Genomic DNA, 24,915 nt, shown 5'->3' with positions numbered 1-24,915 from the left:
AAGCAACAGGTCAGGGTGGGACGTTCGGAGCATTTGCCCGACGCGAGGCCGACGGTGGGCAGCAGTAACTAGAGCTGAGAACAGAGAGCCGCGCGTGCGCAGAGGGCGGCGCCCGCCCGCGGGGCCGCCGGGAAGTTGTGAGCGCGGAGGCGCGCACGTGGGGCCCCGGCCGCGCGCAGCCGCGGTCTCCCTTGTTGTCTCCCTTAGCCGCGGTCAGCGTAGTTTTCGACGCGGTCGTCCTAGCTGAGCCGCGGGCGCCGCCGCAGGGAGGGAGCGGCGCTGCGGCCGCCGCCGTCCGAGGACGCCTCGTATTCTGGGGCCCGGCACGGTGGCTGCGGGCTCGCCAAGCGCAGCCCGCCTAGGAGGAAGGCGGCGGCTCCCGTCCAGCGGGCCGCCGGAGCCGGGAGGAGACCATGTCCGGGAGGCGCCCTCAGTTCTCCACGACCGAGCGCGTCATCAAAGGTGCCGAGCGCGCCGTGGGGAACGGCCCTCGCCGGGCGACGGCTCGGGAACTCGAGGAGCGGGGATGGAGGCAGCAGCGGGAGGCGCTGCAGGGCACGGGGAGGACCGGGCGGTCGTCTCGGCGTCCCCAGTGACTGCTGGACGGGTACCTAGAGGGAAGTGGGTAGAGCGACCGCTCCGCCAGCCACTCCCGAAGCATCCAGACGGTTTCTCCTCACTCCCTTTACCTCACTCCTATCTGGGGACACCGTCTGGGGTGTGTGAGCAGGGAGTTCCCTTGACTCACCCAACTCATGTCTTTCCTTAGGCTCAGCTCTTTTTTTGACAGCCCCTTACCACCTTAAATTTGTTTTTGAGGGGTGTGGTGTGTACTGTGCACGTTTGGCTCACTTGCTCTATCACAAGTCATTGCTTTTATTAAAAGAAACAAGATATAGTAATACAGCCTTACTGATGCTTAAAGGGGCTTACAGATTTTCCCTTTGGTTATAAGGACTTGGTGATTAATATTCTCCGAGATGTCTACCATTATATCTGATTTTCATTGTTATTCTAAGGAATATAAAAGTGTTTGTTTCTAAATTTTCTGGGGTTATGGAGTAGTTTGTGCCCTTTACCCCAAAGGACCTGTCAAACATAACCACTATTCATATGCTTCTATTCTCCGACTTAAAAGACCTCCTCTCTCCATAGTAATAGTTGGTTTGAAAGCAGTTTTCTGAGAAGGTGATATGCTTAGACCAGTTGTTTCTGGGTGAGGTGATTTTCATCATAGTGGGAGAAAACTATTAAAATTCTTTACCTGCTTCATTTTGATATTAGGGGAAAGGAAACTAAGATTAGTAATGACAATTTTTTTTTAAAGGAGGAGCCTATTGAGTGCTCATAAAGAGAAGGACAGTGTTAGTGTCATAAATGTTAGTTATCTGCCTTGGCAGACAGTACATATGGTACTTTTGAGACTTATTTCCTCCAAATTTGGAATCATTAGGGATTTAAGTCCGTTTTTCATAGAATGGATTTAGTCCCTTAGCAGCTAAAGTGTCATGACTGTTTTTGTGTAAATCTTCCTAGCATCTAAGCCATAAGGAGGATCTGAGCCTCTTAATACACAGAAATCATTTCCTACAACCTTCCTGGTGAAGCAAGGTCATCGTATACATTAACTTCTGAACTGTACTGTTAGCATGGCCAGTGCCAGTCAGCTGTGTAAGGGTGTTGGCGGGTTCCTCCTGCATTAAAATGACTTCTTACCACTCTATCATTGTAGTGTTTCGTCCCTCTTTTTCTTCCCACTATTTTTCTCTGTCAAAAATATGCCTATTTCTCAGCAAAAGTAGGCAAGGGAACCGGTTAAATCTGAATCCCGTGTCAAGCCAGTATAAAAGAGGTCTGAGCAAGGCTTAAGTGGCACCCTCAGACTGTCAAGAATCTCAGAGTCTAATCTCCTCTTATACCAGCTATTTTCTCCATAATGCATAAAGGACATTGTAAAGTGACCGTCTCTTCCATTTTAAACAAGTGAAATGGAAGGCACTTGGAAGTACAGGCATGTTTACAGCTGAGTGAAAACCGTCTTTATAGTTGGTATGATAGGATACAAACTTGTTCTTTAGCAGACTTACATATTAACACATGCTGTGTACGAAAGGCCTGAGCATCTCTGTGTGTGAGTGACGAGCAGAGTTTCATTATTTTTCCAGCCAGGCAAAATCATAGCTTTTTCCCACTACAGTCTGTAGTGGTACACACCCATTTTTTTTTTTTTTTGAGACAGTCTGTCTATGTAGTCGTGAGTGCCCTGGCATATAGACGAGGCTGTCCTCAAACTCAGAGATCCTGCTACCTCTGCCTCCTGAGTGCTTAGATTAAAGGTGCATGCTACCACACCTCACCTCTTTTTTCTTTTTAAGTAACATTTATTTAATTTATGTATATGAGTATTATACCTGCATGTACGTATGTTCACCACGTACATGCCTGTAGCTCTCAGAGGCCATAAGAGGAATGTTGGATCCTCAGGAACTGGAGTTACAGGCTGTTGTAAGCTGTCACATGGGCCCTGGGAACAGGGCCTAAGTCCTCTAAGAAGAGAAGTCAGTGCTGCTTACTATCTCCCCAGCCCCAAACCTAAATTAAACTAATAAAGATTTCAGATACTTGTAATGCACGGATTCATCTCACATATAAAAACTTTAGCATAAGTACTTGACTTCAGCAATGTTGGATTCTGTGTAACACTTTTCTTGGGTTTTCTAGAGTTTGAAATAGTTTAATTCTCTTAACAAAAGAGGGTATGAGGCCAAGCATGGTGGTAAATGCCAGTAGTCTCAGAACTGGAAAGGTGGAGGCAGGAGGATATAGAGTTCAAGTTCTTCTCAGCCCACTGAGATCAAGGCTACTCTACCTTACAATCCTGTGGTTTTGTTTTTGTTTTTGTTTTTAAAGAGAAACAAAAAAAGAAAAGGAAAGCATGCCAGATATGACTGAGCTGGAAAGGTCTATTGTATTGGACTCCAGGCCCTGATCTGATGCTCTTTTGTCTGGACAGTTATCTGCGTTTATTCACAGCTCCAAAGCTTCACCAGAGGTGATGCCACACCTGTTATTTTTGGCTGTGTTATTTCCTGTTCACTTTAATGTCTGCTTAATTGTTTTGTGTGAGCAAATCTTGGAGAAAAGTGGGTGGGTGGGTGTAATTGCATTTTAAATGTCCTTTGAATGCAGCTTTCTCAAACTAAAGGAGGTAGAAAACCTGTTTCACTCCTGCTTTTGGGCCTTATCTGGGGAGTTGCCTTGTGTGTGCGCATATTAGTGGTTTTGTTTTATTGTTGTTTTTTGGTTAGTACCTAAAATAATGGGTTTCATTGTATTCTTATCCTTTGGTTGTGCGCCTTAGCCTTTAAGAGAACTCTCTCTCCAGACCTGCTTGATATTATAATATTGTTTGTTTGTTTGTTTGTTTGAGACAAGCTCTCACTGTATAGACAAGGGTGCCCTGGTACTCATTGTGTAGATCAGACTGACCTCTGCCTCCCAGGGCTTCAATCGAAGACATTCAATACCACACTTATTACTTTGCCTTTTTATTAACACTTGTTTCTGATTAATAATCTCATCTGTAATAACTTCCTTGTCTAGGTCATATAAATGACATAACAATTTGTGGAAACTTAAGATAATATTAAGAAACATGAAAACAGTTTTATAATCAAGCTCCTGCCCTGATGATCTTGCTCTGTTGCCCTGACTAGGCTCCCAAACTGTTGCAGTCCTCTTAAGTGCTGTGATTCAGTCATGTGCCACCATACCAACTGCATACTAGATCTCCAGCTACATAAGTGGTTAGTAGAGAACTCATTAGCAGCCGAAAAATGCCAACCAAGGGTAGGAAGGGATGACATTATAACAAGAGTAAATAAACACAAAACAACCCTCGTCCTGGTCAAGAAACACCTGTTTTGAAATACAGAGGTTCTGAGGAGCCCCATCCTCAAGGGTGAAGAGTGTACTTCTATCCACTGTTTGTCTGGTGGCTAATTTCTTCTGCAGTGTATTTTACGTGTAAAACCTCTTATGATTTCACTAGTTGATTAAGTGTTGTTAAGTGTCACCTACTGGGAACCCTAACTGTGTTAACTAGTTTCTTTGCTTTGGAAGTCATGTGTATGTGAAGCTCTAGAGCAGAGGCTCTGAGCTGGGGTCTTGCTGTTGGTATGTGGAACAAAGAACTAGGAACACAAAGAACTGAGTTATGAAATTCTTTTTGTTTGACCCTTCCCCTTTTTCAAGTTTCTTTTCTTGTTTGAGGATTTTTTTTTTCCTCTTGGTGTTTTTCTCTTTTATGTCATGAGTTGTTTTTTTGTTTTTTTGTTTTTTTTCCTTTTAAATGTAGTCTGAACCCTGTGAATCATGAAATTTGGAAGGCAGAAAGAAAAAAAAAACTCTTCATCCCCTGAACAGCTGCTTGTAATATTCTCCTGTATTTCCATGTCCTGGGAATTTTGAATTAAAAAGAAAGAAAATCACACATATTAAAGCTTTAATTAGACAGATCTCTCATATTTTAGCATAAAGGCTGTGGTTTTTCCTAAGGGCTCTCATGAAGGATGCAGAGGGTATGAGCACGGTTTAAAAGTCTGTTTGCTCCTACGTTGGCACCTTAAGTTTTCAGTGGGGCAGCACAATACCAATCCTGAGCAAATCTTCGTATCTGAATTTCCAGTGTGAATAAGACTACGGTATGTACTTGTGCTTGCCAACGGGGTTTGGTTTGTGCTTGATTTGCAGTTGTAGTCAGTAAACTGCAGACCCTGACACTTGAAGTTGTTGCTGCTGAGAGTCGCATCTGAATAGAACTCAGACTGCAGGAAGGACATCTACTAAGCACTTCTCTTTTTTGAGAGATGATAAGCTTCTCTTTTTTGCCTGTGTTATTAGTTGTGACCAAAGCTTTATATTAGACATTTAGGGGCACAGCTTTCTACAAAGCAGTGTATCACTTGTTTGTTTTCAGTTCTGGGGATGGAGCCGTGAGTTCTGTGCATGCTGGACAAAATACTGTGGCACTGAGCTATGTCTCCAATCTAATAACTTAGGAACACATTCGACCATTAAGTCATTAAGAGGGAAATGCTAAGGACATTAATTAAATGTGACAAATAATTAAAGCCCTCTCTTAGGCCATACTTGGGAGTAGGAATAGAACACTTTTCCATTAGGGTGATATTTTTGGAAAACATGAATTTTTAGGTGCACATCTGTAAGAGAATTAACTACTCAGCTAATTGTGCCACTTGTAGTCATTTTGGAGTATTGCACTACTTAACTGCCAGATGACTAATGGAAGTGAACGTGTGTCTCGTGGTTTCATTGCTACCTTCATGGTACAACCATTTATAGCACAGAACAGTTTTCAAGTTTAAACACATGGAGAAACAACTGCACGGAACCCAAGAGGAAAAAGAAGGCAGGTAAATCAGATGTGCTGTAGACAGAGACTAGTGAAGGGCAGGGTGCGAGGGCCATTGAGTGATTACAACAAGAAGCTAAGAGGTAGCTCAGTACTTAAGAGCACCTGTTGCTCTTATGACAATCCAGGTCTGGTTCCCAGCACCCACATGGTGGCTCACAGCCATCTGTAACTGCAGGTCCAGGGCATTCACTTTTGATCTCTGTGGGTATCAGGCATGCATGTGGTCCACATACATTCACACAGGCAAAACAGTCATATGTGTAACAAAATTTAAGAAACAAAAAAACTTAAAGAGGACCATATAGATAACAAAATTTAAAAACAAAATGTTTATAGAGAGGATAGAAAGATTATTTTGTTGTATTTAAAAATAGACTTACCAACCTAATCTGTAAAGATAGAAATAGATACTAAAATAGCATGTTAATAAACGATGAGCAGTGCTAATATTTTTATTTTATTTGAGAGACTGAAGTGAATGAGTAGAGGAGAAAGGATTCTCTAAGCTTACTTCCTGTCCTGCCTACCATTTACCCTTTTAGCAATTGGATCAAGTGACCTGCTAACAGTCCTTTCTTCACTGGGGAGCCAGTCCCACCAGATGAGGTGAGCTGGACTTCTGGTTTCTGAGTAACCTGCTTCATCCCTCTCACACCTTCCCTATCCCTTAAGTGGCCTTTTGCTCCAACGGCCCATTCACCGTGCTGCCTCCAGAGTCCATGAGTAATGTAGAGGACTCTTCCTACACTCAGAATCTTTCATGAGTACTTCCTGCCTTGAGAATAGGTTCTACATTGGTGAATAGTCTTCTCTGCAAGCTAAACCTATCTAACCTCTCTCTCCACTTCCTCTTCAACATCACACATCACTATCTCCAACCTACTTAACCACTGTCTGTAAGCCTCTGGGTGTTTTGCATCTGTGAAGAATTTGTCTTACACCTTGCCTCATCCATTTATTTTTCAAGATTGAACTGAGAGGATTTCTTTTTTTTTTTTCCTTTATTAGATGGCTGTAAAGATTAATGGTTTTACCTCATGGGCTTCAAAGTCAGCTTTAGCTGGATTCAGATTAGTCCTTTTAGTATGTAGCTGCATGACCATGAACAGTTAGACAGTTTGCTTGTTTAGAAGAGGTGTTATGAAGACTAACTTAAACTAATTTTCTTAATGGGAAAGACTAGTAGACTGTCCAAAGTGCAGTGGCAGGCACACAGTAGGTTCTGAATATGTGTTATATGCTGCTTTTGTCACCGCTGCCACCATTGCTGCTGTTATTTCCTGTGAACTCATATTAACAATTACTGCTTTACAAATTTAAAAAATGAATTTCTTTTTTTTTTTTATGTGTATGAGCGTTTGTCTGCATGTATATATGTGTACCATGTGTGGCCAGAAGAGGGGGTTGGGGCCCTTGAAATGGATCACAGATTTTTGAACTACTCTATGGGTGCAGGGAATTGAACTTAGGCCTTCTGCAGTACTCTTAACCACTGAGCTTTCTCTCAGACCCAGTTTTAAAAACATTTGGGAGTGTTTTCCTGCTGGAAGTGGTATACTACAGCACACCGATACAGTACAACGATAGAGTGCTTGTCTAGTATTCATAAAACCCTGGGTCCATTCTTCAGTACCACTCTCTTTGCTGCCCAAAATATCCCACAATAAAGTGTTCTTTCAAGGGCAAAAATTGTGTATCCTTAAAGCTGAATGTGCTGTCTAGCACATGATTATGTGCCTAGGGTTTAGGTGCAATTGTAAGAAACTTTGTGTGGGATAATAGTATAGGAAAGAGCATGTGCTCTGTTCACTGAACTTCCTTGACTTTTGTTAGTTAATTTTCCTTGCTGTAGATTTAAAATAAGGGCTAGTACTGTCCTCAGCATTTCTAAGGAATAATGTATGTGAAGTGCATAGCACAGTTCCTATGGTAGGATCTTAGTAAATGTTAGCACTTACTCGGTAAGTTAACACTGTGTTGTGTACTCCATTGTAGAGCTTGCTTGGCATATTTGAGGCCTCAACCAAAGGTGTGTGTTATTGTAAATCTTGATGAAATGTTACAGGAAACGTGTTCTTTGTATACTGACCCATGAAATAAAGAGTTAGAGAAATCTATTGTTTTCCAACCTTAGTCTCCTTAGCTATGCAAAACTCTATAAACAAATGATGAAATTTCCTTTTGCAGTGTATATTGAATTTTGGAAATCTGTCTCTTTATAAACAAATATTGATAGACTCTTACTATGTTGAACAGGCTTGTAAATTCTGCTTAGAATGTACTCACATAGTATAGCGCTTAATAGCCTCCCCAAAATGTAACAGCACATTAGAACCATGGAGCTGCCTGTGACTAATGCCCATGAGAAAGTGGATGACTAAACTAGACCACATCTGGTGGGAGAGATTTGCTCTCACACCTTGTAGGCTAAAGAACGAGACTTACTTTGTGTTCTTCTATGGATAGCTAGGTTTTGTAGAAGTTTAAAAGTAACATGGGGTGGTTTTAATGGGTGCTGGTATAAGGTGGATTTAGCTGTACAGGACGATTATAAAAATTATTATAATTATTATTATTTTGTTGTTGCTGTTGTTGTTGTGTGTGCAGGTACATGTGTTTATTGGGTGTATATAGCTGTGGTTCACATGTATGTGGATACCAGAGCACAATCTCAGTTATTCTGAGAAAGAACTACCATCAGCCTTCTTGGAAACAAAGTCCCTCTTTGGCATGCCACTTACAAAATAGGCTAGACTGGCTTGGCCAGTGAGCACTAGAGAGCTTCCCTAGTTCTGGGATTACCAGTCATACACAGAATTTCTACATGAATTCTAGGGGTCAAACTGAGGCTAAAAGACTAAACTGTCTTCCAATCTCCAAGTTGGTTATTTTGACTATTGTGCACTGCTATGCAAAACATGGTATCACTGTAGAAGTTATTGTTTCTGTGGTCTGGAGGTTCCTCAGAAAAGTAAATAGTACTAGCACATGATGCAGAGCTCCCCTGCTGGATATACATACAGAGAAACCAAGTCATTCTGCTGGGTGGGGGGGATTTGTATTCCTGTGTTCTAAGCAGGATTCACAAAGCAAGTTAGGGTTAGCCTATGTTTCCATAACTATAAAATTTACACACACAAACATACACACACAGTGTGCATTCATCTTAATAGGAGAAATCCTGTCATTTTTGACAACATTTTGATCAATCTGGAATACAAAATAATAAGTGAAGGACAATTACCACGAAGTCTGCCCTCCGTGTGGAATTTAGTACAGAGTTTGTGGTAGAAAGGAGGAATTATTTGATGTGTGTTGCATAACAGGCTGACTAAAATAAATTAGCAGTTTTACATTTATGTGTTTATTTGTTTAGTGGTGGTAGTAGGGGTGCTCACCGGCTAGGCCATGCTTTTGGAGGTCAGAAGACAACTTGCAGGAATTGGATCTTTTCTACCTTGTAGATTACTCAGGTAGAACTCAGGTCACCAGGCTTGGCAGCTAGAGCCTTTACCTGCTGAGCCATCTTGTCGACTCTTGTCTTTGACTTCTTAGAGGCAAGATCTTACTATGTATCTCAGACTGACCTTGAAGTTGATATCCTCTTGCCTTTTCTTACCTCTCTGCCTCAAGTACTAGAGGTGTATACAGGCCTGCCATTACAAAGATGGGAGATCACTCCCAGCAATCCCAGTTTATAGACAAACAATCTAAATAATGGCATCTACCTAATAATATCCTGTAACACTCAAATGAGACTTTCCTTTTGAAAGATCTGTTTTATTGTGTAGGTGCCAATGAAGTCCAGAGAGGGTAATGGATCCCCTGGAGCTGGAATTGTAGGTGTTTGCAAACCACTCAGTGTAGGTGCTGGGAATGGAACTTGGGGCCTCTACAAGAGCAATATGCATTCTTAACCACCGAGCCATCTCTCTAGCGCCTGCTTTTTATTTTTATTTCTTTTTGAGGCAGACTCATTAGGTTGCCCAGGATGGCCTCAAATGCACTATCTTCCTGTCTAAGCCTCCAAGTGCATAAAATACTTTTGTGCCCTCTAGAAAAAAATTACTGTTTCTGTTGACTGTCACTGATCAATTTGCTATACAGGAGGCTACCCCTTAGCTTCTCAGTACTTTGACAGTGAATTCTGTGAGCATCAGAACAGAGGGAATGGTTTCCAAGAGCTCCCTTCAAATCACTGAAATAAATTTGTTGTTCCAGTAAGTTATGACAGAATCTACAAAGAACATATAGTCTTCAGTATTTAATCTAACCTCCTTAGTAGTGAATGGTTCACTATTGGAAAGACAGATGAATAGATTAGGAAACTAGCATGCAAATGCAGGGCCGGTTTGCTGGCTTAAAATAGAAAGGAAGCAGAGTTGTCTGTGGTGAACTGGGAGATAGCTATTTAAATAAACCTCCTGTCCCATGAGGGTAAGAACATACAGTAATCTAAAACAGGTTGCCTAGAGGCCAGTAGGTTTTCAGATTTATCTTTCTATTTTAGGATTAAAGTGGTCATCAACAGTGTAGCCTTTTCTTACTTATGCCGGCTTAATTAGATTTTGTTCTTATTTTGCTTAAAATACTTACACTATTTAGATGCTGGGTGTTTAGTATAGCAACTTACCAGCTTGAATTTGATAGCAAAAAGATTGTGGAATTTCTTTCAGTGTGCTTTAGTTTAAGAACTTAGTTTTAACTTTAAATTTCATTTTGATAATTATACACAAATTTACAAGAAAATATATAGAATTCTCCCCAACCCCTCTAAATCCCTCTTTGCCACAGTGTCAATTCAACCTTAAATACTACCATGGTCCTACATGTTAAACTTCAGGGTGATATGACATAAATCCAGATGTGGCTATCTTTATGATACCCTGCTATTTGTGTATGTGTTTTGTGTGTGTGTGTGTGTGTGTGTGTGTGAGAGAGAGAGAGAGAGAGAGAGAGAGAGAGAGAGAGAGAGAGAGAGAGAGAATGCCTTGATTACTTATGTGATCTCACCACAGTGGAGATCAGTGGAGATATTAATCAGTGGTCTGGGAGCCTAGATCAGTTGTAAAGGGTTTGCCTAGCATTTATATATGTAAAATAATAAAATGCTATTAACAGTGCTATTTACATAAAACTTCTATAATATATCTCCTTCACAGCAACACGAGTAACTTTCCTCAGCACAGATTCATCTTCATAATCTAGTTCTAGTTTGAATCACTTGTAAATCTGGTTTGATTAAGCCTTTGCTTCTGAGTTAGCAGTACTGTAAAGTAATATAACAGAAATTCACAGGCGGTTAAAAGTTCGGTTTCCTATGGAGTTAGTAGAAACCATGATGAAAAACAAGGGTGCCTTGGCCCTGTTCTAGAGAAATCTTGAAAGCCCTGGTTAGTCTAAAAATGTAAGTTGAAAAAGGATATACATTATAGTACTATTTATGTAAAAAAGATATTGGTCTAAAACTTCAAAATTCACATTAGTAACAAAGTTATGTAAACATAGGAAGGGTACACTGAAAGGAAAATTATACAGATTTAAGGTTTAAAAATAAGAAGTTAAAAGAGTAAGTTTCAAAATTCACAAACTCAGGGCTAAACACTGTGAAAAGCAAGTCCAGGCAGCCCCACCCTGCCGCTAGGACTAACAGACCATAAAGATAAAGAAAAGGAATGCAGGAACCAGCCCAGAGTTATCAGGACTGACCCAAACCATCTGGCAGAAGGGCACCTCCCCCAGCTTACTCAGAGTCACACCTTAACCAGATATCCTTCAAACCCTGATACGCCCCTAGCTTCTAAAATCCTGTACGCTCCAGTCAATATGTACTCTCCTGCTGTGCTGTAATCTCACTGCCATGTTTAAATGAGCCAATCACTTATAGCCGCGCCAGAAATTAGCCAATTGTGTATAACCTCGCCAAACCCCCTAGCCTTCCCTATATAAACCCCTGACTTTTGAGCTTCGGGGTCAACACCTCTGTCTCCTGCACAGGATACGTGTCGACCCGGAGATCCCCGTAATAGATCTCCATAATAAACCTTGCCTTTGCTTATTACATCCAAAATGATCTCTTTGTGTCTGGGGTCCGCGATTTCCCGCGACTTCAGAAAGGGTCTCTCTTTGGGGATCTTTCATTTGGGGGCTCATCCGGGATCGGTGTTTCCTGGGGCGCACCATCCTGAGACTCGAGCTAGGATCTTTCATTTGGGGGCTCATCCGGGATTGGTGTTTCCTGGGGCGTGCCATCCTGAGACTCGAGCTAAGTTCTTTCACACTACCTTAAGGTTCCATCTAACCTGTAGGGAGGAAGGAAGAGGAGTAGAAGATATATTAAGATATATATCTATAGCATTGTGGGTTTGTTTTGTTTTGTTTTCTTCTTCATTGAGATGGGACTAAAGAGATGGCTCAGTGGCTGCTCTTCCAGAAGACCCAGGTTTGATTCCCAGCACCCACATCGGGCAGCTCACAATTGTCTGTAACTCCAACTCCAGCGGATCTGGTGCCTCTGAGGGGCTATAGTCATACATCCCCCACATACATATGATTAAAATTAAAATTAAATTTTCAAAGTGGGTTTGGAATTATGTTTACACAGTTGGCATGTGGTATTTATAGTCTTTGCTGCACCACTCATTTTATGTCAAATTGTAATTTTTAAAGTAGTTTATTTTAAATATCCATATGAGGGGATGTCTTACTGATTAAGATCACTGGCTGCTCCTCTTACAGAGGACCCAGGTTTGATTCCCAGCACTCACATGGTAGTGGTTCATAGCCATTCACAACTCCAGCTTCAGGGGTTAACTCCTTTTTCTGATCTTTGTGAGCATTAAGGGCACCGTAGCACACATACATACCTCATACATGTAAAATAATTGTATTATATGTAGGTGTGTATGTGTTTGGAATTTTTCTTTTCTCCCCTTTAGTATATCTATTTCTAATTTTTGTGCAAGAGTTAAAAGACAGCTAAGTAGATTTTCTTTTAATATAATAGATGAGTTTGGAGCTGCCTGAAGCTCAAGGTTCCGTAGCCTTCATTAGTCGTCTCCTCTCCTATAATCCTGCGTGCTTGCAGTCAGTCTGTCTGCCTGGCTTTCTACGTGTGGATAGTTTACCTTTGTGTCTATATCTTGCTGTTGTCACTTTGCTTTGTTTTCACATTGACCCTTAAGTAGATAGTTGATTCTGAACTTGCTCCATATGCCAGGTTGGCTTCAAACTTGAGGTGATTCTCCTGTCTCTGCCTCTGCCTCCCAGGTGCTGAGATTGCAGGCATGTGCTGTTGTACATGGTCTTTTCTGTCTTGTTTATGGGAATTATTTTATCTTAATTAACTAGAGTGTAAAGAGACTCCTGTGTTGATCTTGTATATGCTACCACACAATGAAGTAGACAGTAGTAGATGAATATTTAATTACTTCATTATAATGGAATTATTTCCTTAGTAATTTTTCCCTTGGTATTTTAGAATTTTTACTTTAAAAACCTCTCTAGCTCATTGTCTACCAAAGATTCCTGAACTTCACTTTAAACAAATATCATTGTTATCCAGAATTCTAGCCTGGGTATAGAAGTATAGATTTATTAGGTATTTAGTGTTTATGTTAGTAATGTATAATCTCTCAGCCTTTTAAAAGATGATACTAGACTTGAACTCCTACCTAGTGTAGGAGATGAGACTGTGATGTCTAAGTTTCATGAAGAAATGGAGTGTGTGACCTTACACACCATTCGTTCTTAGCTCTCATTAGTAAGGAAGAAGGCGATGGTAGTTGTGGCTAGTGCATTTCCTCGGTGTTTGTTACATTTTTGTGGTTTGGTTTGAGAGTCTCACATAGCTCAGGGTAGCCTCTAGCTATGTAGCCGAGGCGTTGAGCCAATTCTTCCACTCCTACCATGCCTGATTAAGTCTGTTGCTTTTAAATAAAATTAAGGAGGTCAGCAGTCTGAGTCTGGAAGTAAGTGACAGAAGAATAAAATGCCCCGTCGCTTCAGAGAAGAGGCCAGTGAGCTTGTGGCCTGTTGCACATAACTGAAGGTGACACCAGAAAGGTAAGTGCCATGGTTTATTATTTTTATCTTGGCTCTTGGCACTCTGTCATGCTAGAGCTTCAAGTTTCTTACAGTGTTTTAGTGTGACTCAGGTGTGAAGTATGTTAAAAATAACTTAATAACAGTTGAAATCCTGTACTTTTTTTTTTGTTTTAGTCTCTATAAGAATTGGATGGGAGTCAGGTGTATGATGTGTAACCACTTCCCTCTTACTTTATTGTATGTATGTTTCTTTTAAGAAATAGAATTCTTGGAGGTTTATCTAAAACAGTGTTAAATCCTTTTTCTTTTGATAACTGCATCTTACATCTGTTCTGTCTACATAGTCACTGCTTACTTAGACCTTACTGATCTCCCTGGTTATTTTCATCCGGGCCCACAGCAGAATGCTCTAATTTATATATGAGAAAGTAGGGAGCTGGTAGACTGCTCAGTGGACAAAGTGCTTGCTATGCAAGCATGAGGACCAGATTTTGATCCTAGCACTGCTGTAAAGAGCCAGTTGTGGTGCCTGTACTCCCAGTGCTGAGGAGGTGAAAGCTTCTGGATCCCTGGCACACATGCACACACCACACCAAGGAAGCCAGAGAGGGCAATGGATCCCTTGGAGCAATTGTGAACCTCCCTATGTGGGTACTGGAAACCAAACTCTGGTTTTGTGAAAATGTTCTTAATTACTGAATCACCTGTCCATCCCTAGCTGTTCATTTATTTTTTAAGACAGGGTAAGACTTGGAGACAGACTTCCTTTTTGGTCCAGGCTGGCCTTAAACATTCTCATTCATTCTGCCTCTCCTCAGCCCTCCCAGTGGCAGAGTTACAGCATATAGCACCATTCCTGATTAGGAGAGATTTGGGGTTATGGGAATGCTTCATATATTGATTGTATGTGCATATGTAGAAATTAGGTCAGACACAGTAGTGGGTAACAGATAGCTTAAACATCAATAAATTCATCTTTAAAATGTGGTTGTAGAGGCTATACTATAAAGTTAATGTAGATTTCATGCATTTACTTTGGTTAAAATGAGATTATGGAATTGATATGCTACTGAGAAATTTAATTGAAGATCTGAAAGAAAAGGACAAATGGCCCCTTGGTAAGTGAGATTAATAGATTGCTTTAGAAAGATAAGATGTACTTTGAAAATTGTCTAGGTTTAAATGCCTTCTTTTAAAAGGTATGTTTAGGGGTTGGGGATTTAGCTCAGTGGTAGAGCGCTTGCCTAGGAAGCACAAGGCCCTGGGTTCGGTCCCCAGCTCCGAAAAAAAGAACCGAAAAAAAAAAAAAAAAAGGTATGTTTAGGGATGGCACTTGTAATGTGTGTGACGGCGGGGTTCCAGCTAGCTTTAATATGTGTATTTAATTTTGGTCATCTATGTTTAAAGAACTGTAAATCAGCCATATGCATGAAAAGTAGGCAAAAAATACCAAAGTCCTCACTGATCATTCATAAGTGAGCAGAGTAAACTGGCCAGTAAATATAAGCATACAGCTTGTTGATACATTATTTCTTTATTAGCAAAGCAAACCAGCAGGGAGCCTTTTAATATTTCACAGCAGCAGACTACCTACATGATGCTGGCCCTGGAAATTATATTGTCATGAATATTTATTTGCAAAGAAAATTTGAGTAGTTTGCTACTAAATTAAAATATGTCTACTGTATTATTTACTACAAGACAATATATTTCAGTAACAAAGATAATTATGCATATTTTATTATGTTAACAGTGGTCATTCTAATTGTTAGGCTTCTAGGAGATTTGTATACTTTTTTATGCTCCTTTATCTTAAAAAATAGTTTTACATTCTCTATACTGTGTGTGTGCTTTGTGTGGTGGTATCAAACGCAGAGCCTTGAACATGCTAAGCAAGAGGTCTACCACTGAGCTGTACCCCCAGCCCAATATATAATATCTGTGACTTTTAAGAAATCTTTAGGGCTAGAGAGATGGTTCAGTAGTTAAAACCTCTTACTGTTCATGCATGTATACACACACTATTACTATTACTAATAATAGTAGTACTATTACTATTATTATTATTATTATTATTATTATTATTATTATTTTGAGGCGGCATCTATGTAACCATGGCTATCCTGCCTCTGCCTCTCAGTGCAGGGATTAAAGGTGTGTGCCACCACATAGAGCTTTAGTTTTACTTTTTTTTTTTTTTTTGGTTCTTTTTTTCGGAGCTGGGGACCGAACCCAGGGCCTGCCTTGCGCTTCCTAGGTAAGCGCTCTACCACTGAGCTAAATCCCCAGCCCCTACTTTTTTTTTTTTAATTGAGCTTTTTTTTATTGGGTATATTTTTATTTATATTTCAAATGTTACTCCCTTTCCCGATTTCCTAGACATAAGCCCCCATCCCGTCTTTCTCCCCTATCTTCTATGAGGCTGTTCCCCCACCCATCCACATACCCCTTCCCGCCCCCCTGACATTCCCCTACATTGGGGGGTCCAGCCTTGGCAGAACCAAGGGCTTCCCCTCCCATTGGTGCCCAACAAGGCCATCCTCTGCTACATACACAGCTGGAGCCATTGGGTTTGTCCCTGTGTACTCTTTGGGTAGTGGTTTAGTCCCTGGGAGCTCTGGTTGGTTGGCATTGTTGTTCTTATGGTTTTAGTTTTGAAATAGAATCTTCCAATAGCCTTGAGCTCAGCAAGCAGGCTATACAGATGGGGTAGTGTGCTCTGAAGCCCACTGTCTCTGCCTCTCCAGCACAGGGATTATGTGTGCCAGCCTTTCTTATGTTGCTTCTAAGAATTGAACTTGAGACCTTGTGCTTAAAAAGCACTGAACCGGGGCTGGGGATTTAGCTCAGTGGTAGAGCACTTACCTAGGAAGCGCAAGGCCCTGAGTTCGGTCCCCAGCTCCGAAAAAAAGAACCAAAAAAAAAAAAGATTGGTTTTCTCCCATTATGCCTGTATCAGTTATAATAAACTTTGTATCTTTAAAAAAAAAAAAAAAAAAGCACTGAACCACCTCACCAGCCCTGTGGTTTACTTCAGTAAGTTAAAGATCTCAAGCTCATTACCACGTTGAACTGCCTTATAATTTTCTAATCTTAGAGAAATTATGAATTTTCCTATCTTCTGACATCTGTCAGTACTCTGATTCATAGGTAAATTCTAACTGGATTGAATATTAATACTATTACTGTTCATTGACAAGCTTACAATGGAATGAAACACAAGTCTTAAGTAATTTAATTTTGACTTAGTAATAACTATATCATTTTAAAAGGTATTTAGCAAGAATTCTTATCCCTTTCATCAATTGCTTCCTTAAAATGTAAAGCCCACCACTGAGGACACAGTATAGTGAAAAATAAACTTTATTTATTTAGCTTATTATAAAAAGGATTGTCATCCTCTGAAAGCTGTGAGCATGTTGAATGGAGTCAGAATGTCTGCAGAAGGTATAAAGGAGCTGAAGTAGTTAGTAGTCTGGTCAAGGATGGTTAAAATCTAATTTGAGTGGGTTTGCTATTAGTCTGCACAGGTTCCTTTGTGATCTGTTTGTCTACTGGGATACTGAGTGTCGAGGAGCATTCAAAACACAGTGCTTGAACTTGGGTGACCTGTACTGAACAGTGGTGTTTGACTTGGTTCAGCTTCTCTGCTTTGCAAGCCTTAGTACATTCCTGCACATTTCATGTAGTTTGTGGCTTCTGTTTTCTTTCTCTGTCCCCACCTCTGATCATTCTTTAGTTAAACCAGGGTATTTACCACTTAAGGGAGGTAAGCCAATGAGATCTGTACCCTTGCTTAATAGGTTGTAAATGTTTATCAAGATATTTTGACCTCAAGCACTGGCCCATTTCCTGAATGATCATTTGTTCTGTCTTCTGGTTGACAGGTAGCACAGTGGCATTGAGGGTTCTGGAGATGACACACTGGGTATCCCAGACAGAAACTCAGATAAGAATTTGTATTTAGTTTGAAATAATGTTCCATTTATGTCATAATCAGTTTGGATCTTCCTTTTTATTTGTTTATCTGCTTGTTTTATTTAGGGAAAATATTAGTATGTGTGTGTGCTCATGATGTATAGGGACATGTGCATGGGTGTGTGTATTTGTGTGTGTGTGCATGGGCACAAGTGGGTGCATGATGTATGGAACATGCATACGTATGTACAAGTGTGCATGATTTATGTATGCATGCATGGGTGTGGAGGGCATGATGAGTAGGGGCATTCACGTGGAGGTCAGAGGACAACTGTGTGGAGGCAGGGTTCTTCAAGTGTGTTCCTGAGATAGAGCTCAGGTCACCAAGTGTGTACATGAAGCACCTTTCTTTTCCTGCTGAGCCATCTCACCACTGTACAATTTTTTTTAAATTTGATTTACATTGTTTACCTTTACAAGTATCTGAATAATAGCTCTAGTATTCGGTGATGGTCAAGGGTAAAGGTCTTTGTAGTACTAACAATAAAGGAAGGGGTGGGAGCCTGTTGACAGTCTAGAATAGGGAAGAGAACAAAATAGACAGGAGATTTGCTTGCTCTGTTGTTTTTCTCTCAAACTCTTTAAAAAAAAAAAAAGGTTAGATTTATTTCACATGTTTCAACAAGCAGAGCAATCCATAGGAAACTGGGTATTCCCTGAGAAGGAAGAAGCAGTTGTAGGCAGACACTCATGGGGGTGTTGGGGAGCAGTTAGGGTCAAGCAATCATCAGGTGAAGGGGAGACAATGAGGGGCAGGCACTCATCACATACTATGGTATGGCTAGAGTAATAACAGTTGTCAGATTTTAGGTAGACATTTGCCATCTGGGCAAGCACTAGAGAGAGTATAAACGAGAGAGATGTTAGACTTGCAAAGCTCTTGTATAGTTTGACTCTTGTGCCTGCAGTTGCCTTTGACTTAACGTGTTAGACAATCTTTATCTTGGATATGAATCTAAAGGCTTTACTTTGGGTTTTGATAATCAGTGATGTGTATTATGGCTTGTTGTGCTCACATTATCTGTTTTATAAATCATTGTGCAGGCAAGTTGTGGTTTCTCTTTTAATTTTTTGGAAAAAAATGGATGACTTACATTTAATGTGCTTTGGTGTTTTGCCTGCATGTGTGTGGGGGATCAGATCCCCTGGAACTGATGTTACAGTTTGAGCTGCTATGTGGGTGCTGGGAATTGAACCCATATCCTCTGAAGAGCAGCCAGTGGTCTTAACCTTTGAGTCATCTCTCCAGCCATTAAAGATTTATTTATTTTATTTTATGTGTATGCATATTTTGCCTGAATGCACAACACACAATATACCACATGCATGCCTGATGCAACGGATCCCCTGGAACTAGAGTTACAGTTAGTCTCGAGGTGCTATGTGGGTGCTGGATTCCAGAGCTCTTAACCCTGGAGTCATCTGTCCAGTCCCTCTCTATTCATTTTAAAAGACAGCCAGTGTTAGTTTCTTGTGTATTTGTGGGGTTAGGGGTACATCTCATGGTAGAGCCATACTAAATGCTCGCATGCTTAAGGACTGTGCATCAGTCTCTGGCACCACCGCTTCTGACAGGTGAGTGTATTTGTAAGCTGGGCATGCCTGTAATCCCCGAATTGTGGAGGTAGAGAAGAAGACCAATGCAAGATTGAAGCTAGCCTGGTTTGTATACTGAGTTTAGGCCATCCAGGGCTATATTATCAGGAGACCCTTCTCAATGAACAGACAAATAACCAACAGACAACACTACCAACCAATCAACCAAAATAAAACCAAAGAGTAAGTAGTTGCAATTATTGAAAGGCTCTATAAAGAACATTTGACTTGAAAGATTAGCCAAGGGCCTGTATTAGTTTTCTCTTGTTTTTCAGGTAGGGGTAGGCAGTGCTGGGGATTGAACCCAGGACCTCACTCATACTCTGCAGGCAATCTACCACTGAACCCCAGTCCTGGCCTTATTTCCAGTAAATGGCCCTAGTGCCAGGAAGGCCTCAAGTTTTCACAGACTTGTTTCACTCTTGTTTATGGGTGGAAGCTACTTTACTTCCCCTTGAATGTGGGAAGGCTTGAGAATGCTCGAATGGTCTGAGTTGGAAGTGATGTGGTGTGGCTTATAAGGTGATGGTATAAAGCTCACAGCTTCCTTGCTCTTTCCAGATGCTTGTCCTTAGAATTCAGTCACATGAAAGGCCACATGCAGCTATACTCATCAACAACCTGAACTGAACCTTAGCTAACAAGATACTGGATGAGTGAGTAGGCTGTACTCAGATGACTCAAGCCATGGACCCTCTGATGTCTGGCTGAGAGAGAGGCAGTCCTGCTGTCTCTTCTCTGAGCTCATAGCCCCTAGTCTGTGAGAGCTAATACATGATTACTGTTTTAAGTCATTATATTCAGGGTAACAAATCAAAGATTGTGGGAAAGAAATACACAAGGAGTTTAGCAGAGGATAGTCATGCATAGAGCCTCAGCTCTTAGGAAGCAAAAACAGGATTGTTTATGGAGTTCAGGGCTGGCCTAGGCTACATAGACATGCTTCCCAAAAGCAAGAAAACCAAGGATGTTGATACCACTATAACATGTAACAATAAGTAAAAATTTTAAATAGTCTACTTAATTGTAAGAAAATGTTTAAATAAATTGATACACATTTTTCATAAAGAAAAGATCTGTCTTCAAAAGAAAGCCATCACTTCTGTTATAACCAATGTCAAAATGGTCACAGTGTACACACAGTGTAAATGAAGATGATTAAGAACAACAACGAAGTGTTGGCCTGGGAAGGACAGCTCATCAATAGAGGCTTCCTAGAAGGAGCCTGGCCTTGGATAGATCCCCAGCATTGCCAAAATCCAAAACAGACAGTAAGAAAAAAAAAAAAAAAAAGGAAGGTTCAAGGTGATCTGATACATAACTGTAGCTATGTAAGGTAATCAGTACGGCAGTGCTTCAGCCCCTCCGTCTGCTGCGGGAGAGCACCCTAGTTATGTAACTTTTAAAACCATGGCTTCAGATTTCTTAAAACCTTCCTCTTTAGACCTGTTTGATTTTGAACAACTAGTTGTCCGGAGCACACAGTATTAAACCTGCCAGCCCCTCTCTGCTGCATTCAGTCCAAGTAGTCTCTGGACTTCTTATTGTCTCTGTCTCTGTCTTTGGATTTTTTTTTTAACTTTAAATATTGAAACTCAACCCCCAGGCCTCAAACATGCTCTACCAGCCAGCTCTCTTGGATCATGCTAAGCCTCATGAATCTTAACTGCTTTTATGATCTTATAAGGACTTAAAAGATTGGTTTTGTTAAGAAGCACCAACTCTTCATTTTAGGTGCACAGTTGGTAACTAAAACCTGAATAAAATGTTGACATCCATGACTTTATTTTGTATGTCTCTTTTGTTATGTTAGACTTTGAGTCTGATTCCTGCTCAGCTGTACACATAGACATAAAAATGATTTAAGGAGTATCTATCTAAAAACTGCTAATATAAAATTTGTTAGCCTTAAATTTGCCTAACCTCTCTGTAAAATACAAGAATGAAAACACAGGACTCTAAGATTTTTTTTAAATTCCAGAATTTTGTAGGCAGATCACACTGTGATGTTACTCCCCCTGCCAGGTAAGAGCAGTTATCCCATGAAGGGGAACTAAGGCAGATCCCTTATGCAAAAATAGTCTCCTGATGAGAATTCTATTGCCCTCCTTAAATAGTAAATACGTTTGTGTAGCTAGCAGAATCTTGCAGGAGCGACCAAGATAATGGTCAGCCCAACCATCCTGATCAAGGTCACTTGTGTTATCAGTCAGGCAAACAAGCCAGCTGTGCAACACGGTCCTGTCTTATTGTTTCTCTAAGACTCAAAGTTCCTTTCAGAAACTCAAAAGCAGGTCTTAGGTCACCAGATATTTCTGTTCTTCCTAGTTCTTCCTTGATCTGTCTCTTCAGTTGACATTTGGGACAGGTAGCCAAACCTAGTCTCTTGTGAACCTTCAGGTCAGGGATTTTGTCCTAAACTCTTATACAAATCTTGCATTTCAACTTTCTATTTAAATAGACCCTTTGCTTCATCATCATCATTATCACCACCATCATCACCATCATTTCTTATGTTAAACATTTAACATTTCTTATGTTAAAACACATTTCTCACTTCAAAGGAAATAAGGACCAAATATGAGTGACCATGGTCCAGGAATAAAGATCTTTGCTGTAACCTGATATTGGATAAATAGCAACTGAAAAGGGAAGGAATGGTTCGTTTTGGCTCCTGGATCAAGGCTGTAGTATATCATGGTTGGGAAGGCATGGCAGCAAGAGTGGCTCTGGCTGCTATGGTAGAAGTATGAGACTGCTGGTCGGTCCCATTGTGTCCACTTAGGAAACAGATATAGAGATGCTAGTGCTAGGAGCAGTCTGACCCTGGCTGCCAGCCCCTATGATCCCCTCACTCTTGAATTCTGCTTAACTGTGAACCCATCACCACATGGGCTCAAGATAAAGCTTGGGTCCCTAAAACTATTGGAGCCTCCATGCCCTTCGTGTCTGAACTGGGAAACACTTTTCTCTAGGGGGTTGTTTCAATAAACTGGGGCTATTGAGTTCATTTCCTATTGACCCAGTACAAACTGGAAGGTTCTTCTTTACTAATGCTAATCTCATACAGTAGAGATGTAATCACAGTAATAGTGACACTTCTCAGTACCAATTTTCATATCGTCAGGGTTTTATAGAAGAACCAAACCAATAAAATGTGTATATTACTATTATAAAAGGAGATCTATTAGGCTAGCATATGTAACAGGGTCCATCTGTATGGTGAAGAGTCTAAGAGCCCACTAGCTGCTCAATCCATGAAGCTAGATGCTTTAAGTAGTACCAGTCTGGCACTGAAGGCTTGGAGCTCCCTGGAAGAGGCAGTGCTGGGAAGCTGAGGAAACTATACTCTGAAGGCAGAAGAAGCAAAAGATACACCTGCTTGAGAAGACATGAGGGTAGGCACGCAGGTGAATACTACCTTTCCCTTGGACCCCTTTATTCTGGATTTCCTGTTGGAGAGTGCCCACTGACTTTGAGAATAGGTTTTATCCCCTCAGTTAAAGTCTTTAGATTGCCAAGATGAACCTCTACAGTCTGGATAACATGTTTCAGCATGGAAGAGGTTATATGGACTTTTTATATTGCAAGAGAATCATAAATCAGGGTATCAAGTTAGCAGGTTACAAGGAAGTTAATAAATCTTAGATGTTCTGTGAATGAGATTCTTAGCTTTGGGGTTGGTGGAATCTAGCAGCCTGCTAAATTAATTCATTTCAAAGGTTTTTACCTGATAGCTGAAAGTTATAATAGGTCAAGCACTGAAAGTGGATATTAAATGGTTTCAGGGTCCTATGTTGCCCAGTTTGGCCTTCAACTTTTTGTGTCTGTGGATGACCTTGAACGTCTGTTCCAACTGCCTCCCCAGGTGATGGGATTAGAAGTGTGAGCCACCGAGTCTGTTTTATGTGATACTGGGGATTGAACCCAGGGCTTCATATATTCAAGGGAAGTACTCTGCCAACTGAGCTACCTCTTCAGTCATCTGTCTCACTAAACATTGTTGCATTCATTCATTCTATTCATTCAGTGTGTGTGTGTGTGTGTGTGTGTGTGTGTGTGACATAAATGTACAGACTTAACCACATGACTTGAACTGTGACCAATTTAAAATTAGAATTATCAGTTCTGATACACGGTTTCTTAGAATTCTCCACATTCTAATACTGTGAGGTTTGGTCGCTTATTAGACTTAGTTAATTTTAAAAAGTCTGACTATGCTTGGCACATTTAAATATTTGAAATTATGTTTTCTCTTCCTAGCTGTCCCCTTTCCTCCAACCCGACGGCTAACTTTGAAGGAAGTATTTGAGAATGGGAAACCTAAAATGGATGTTTTGAAAAACCATTTGGTAAAAGAAGGCCGGGTAGAAGAGGACGTAGCCTTAAAGATAATCAATGATGGGGCTGCCATCCTGAAGCAAGAGAAGACTATGCTAGAAGTGGAAGCTCCAATCACAGGTAGGAAATGCATTTGTTGGGTAGCCCGTAGATTTGTGCTAATTTTGAGAAATGATTACCAAAAGCCAACGAAATGAGTGTGATAAGTATTTCTGGGAATTTTGAAGCAATCTAGGGATTGGTTAGAAAGACTTCTGTTCCTTAAAAAACATTAAGGTCTAAAACTTGGTGGCTAAGAGCACATACTGCTCTTGCAGAGGACCGGAGTTTGGTTCTAAGCGTCCATGTTGTATGGTTCACAGCCACTGTAACTGCCAGCTGCAGGAAGAATCCCATACCTCTGGCCTTGATGGACACCTGTTCTTATGTACATACCCCTCTCCTCAGACAGATACACACATACACACAAAATTAAAAATAAATCTTTTTAAAAGAAGATGCACACTATTAACTGCTTAATATTTCTAATGGGTTAAGACTAGACAAAAGTCAAAGTGATTAACTTAAAAGTTAAATTTGGTCCCTGTTGCTCTAATGGCTTTTTCCTTCTAATTCATAATTTTCATCTCATGTCTTTCTTGCCTAGTGTGTGGTGATGTTCATGGACAATTCTTTGACCTGATGAAGTTGTTTGAAGTTGGGGGATCACCTAGTAATACTCGCTACCTCTTCCTGGGTGACTATGTGGACAGAGGCTATTTCAGTATAGAGGTAACATTAACCTGACTATGCCACCCCTATTGTATCACAAGATCTATTCTGCATTCTTTCATAGGACAGACTAAGATATGAATGCTGGTAGAATTTATCCACTTTACTACTTTTGACATTCAACTAATAGAGAAATGTTTTAATTTTTTTTAAATCTATCCTTTTAACCTGTAAAAAACCTGTCATATGGAAGACTATATTAAACTTGTTTTGAAAATAGATATTTGCTAAGTTTTTCTCTTTAAAGATGCTGTCTCGGCTTTATAGAAGGGGCATACATAGCTTTTCATTCTAAACAGTGTCTGAGTTTGCTACTGTGACTACAACACTGCAGCCAACTCTTAGGTTAACTTCCTGTGAGAACTAGGCACTGCCAAGCTCTTTGCAGGAGGGATTCTGTCCTGTTGCACATGGCTGGCATTAATGTCCATTGGAAGGCAAAAGGTAAAGTGAAGCTAATATAAACTGACAGCTTACCTTTATATGCTTTAAGAATTAAATGATGGGAACATGAATAGGATTAAAAAACAAGTATGTGCTTTTGTGTGTAAACATAAAATGATTTTAGGACCAATACAAAGGCTTGACTACCATGTAATCATAGCACACCTATGTTTACGATGTGCTTCACAAATAAAAGATTCTGTTTGAAGAAGTCTTCATAATCAAGAAAAAGCAGGAGATGACAATTCTGTAGTGTTTCAGTGCTTTTAGGCTGTGTGCTCTTCATAGTGTGAGGATGTCAC

The 24,915-nt window shown here is 40.5% G+C and overlaps 1 protein-coding gene and 1 long non-coding RNA gene across 16 annotated transcripts in view; one reads left to right on the top strand and one right to left on the bottom strand.

Moving 5' to 3' along the window:
• Nucleotides 1-137: 137 nt before the first annotated feature.
• On the bottom strand, nt 138-20,141 carry LOC148001027 (uncharacterized). The gene is made up of 3 exons (XR_015638908.1): nt 16,487-20,141; nt 15,780-16,305; nt 138-2,592 (listed from the first exon to the last, which is right to left on the bottom strand). It is a non-coding gene; the product is annotated as an uncharacterized LOC148001027 (long non-coding RNA).
• Ppp3cc (protein phosphatase 3 catalytic subunit gamma) overlaps nt 194-24,915 on the top strand; it is a 72,097-nt gene continuing 47,375 nt past the window's right edge. For 8 of the 15 annotated variants that reach the window (XR_015637866.1, XR_015637865.1, XM_087584916.1 and 5 more), the window contains exons 1-3: nt 194-462; nt 23,321-23,518; nt 24,045-24,169. Coding sequence is in view for 13 of the 15 variants with exons in the window: in XM_087584916.1 (XP_087441042.1) it covers nt 414-462; nt 23,321-23,518; nt 24,045-24,169 (372 nt within the window). In the remaining 2 variants the exon portion in view is untranslated. Of the gene's footprint in view, nt 463-2,910; nt 3,053-13,383; nt 13,502-23,320; nt 23,519-24,044; nt 24,170-24,915 lie in introns of all 15 variants that reach the window. The other 7 variants (XM_087584921.1, XM_087584919.1, XM_087584917.1 and 4 more) reach the window with 3 other exon arrangements.

Source organism: Rattus norvegicus, chromosome 15 (assembly GCF_021556685.1).
Source record: "Rattus norvegicus strain SHRSP/BbbUtx chromosome 15, alternate assembly SHRSP_T2T, whole genome shotgun sequence".
Taxonomy (NCBI): Eukaryota; Metazoa; Chordata; class Mammalia; order Rodentia; family Muridae; genus Rattus; species Rattus norvegicus.
This window is presented reverse-complemented; position numbering and strand designations above follow the sequence as displayed.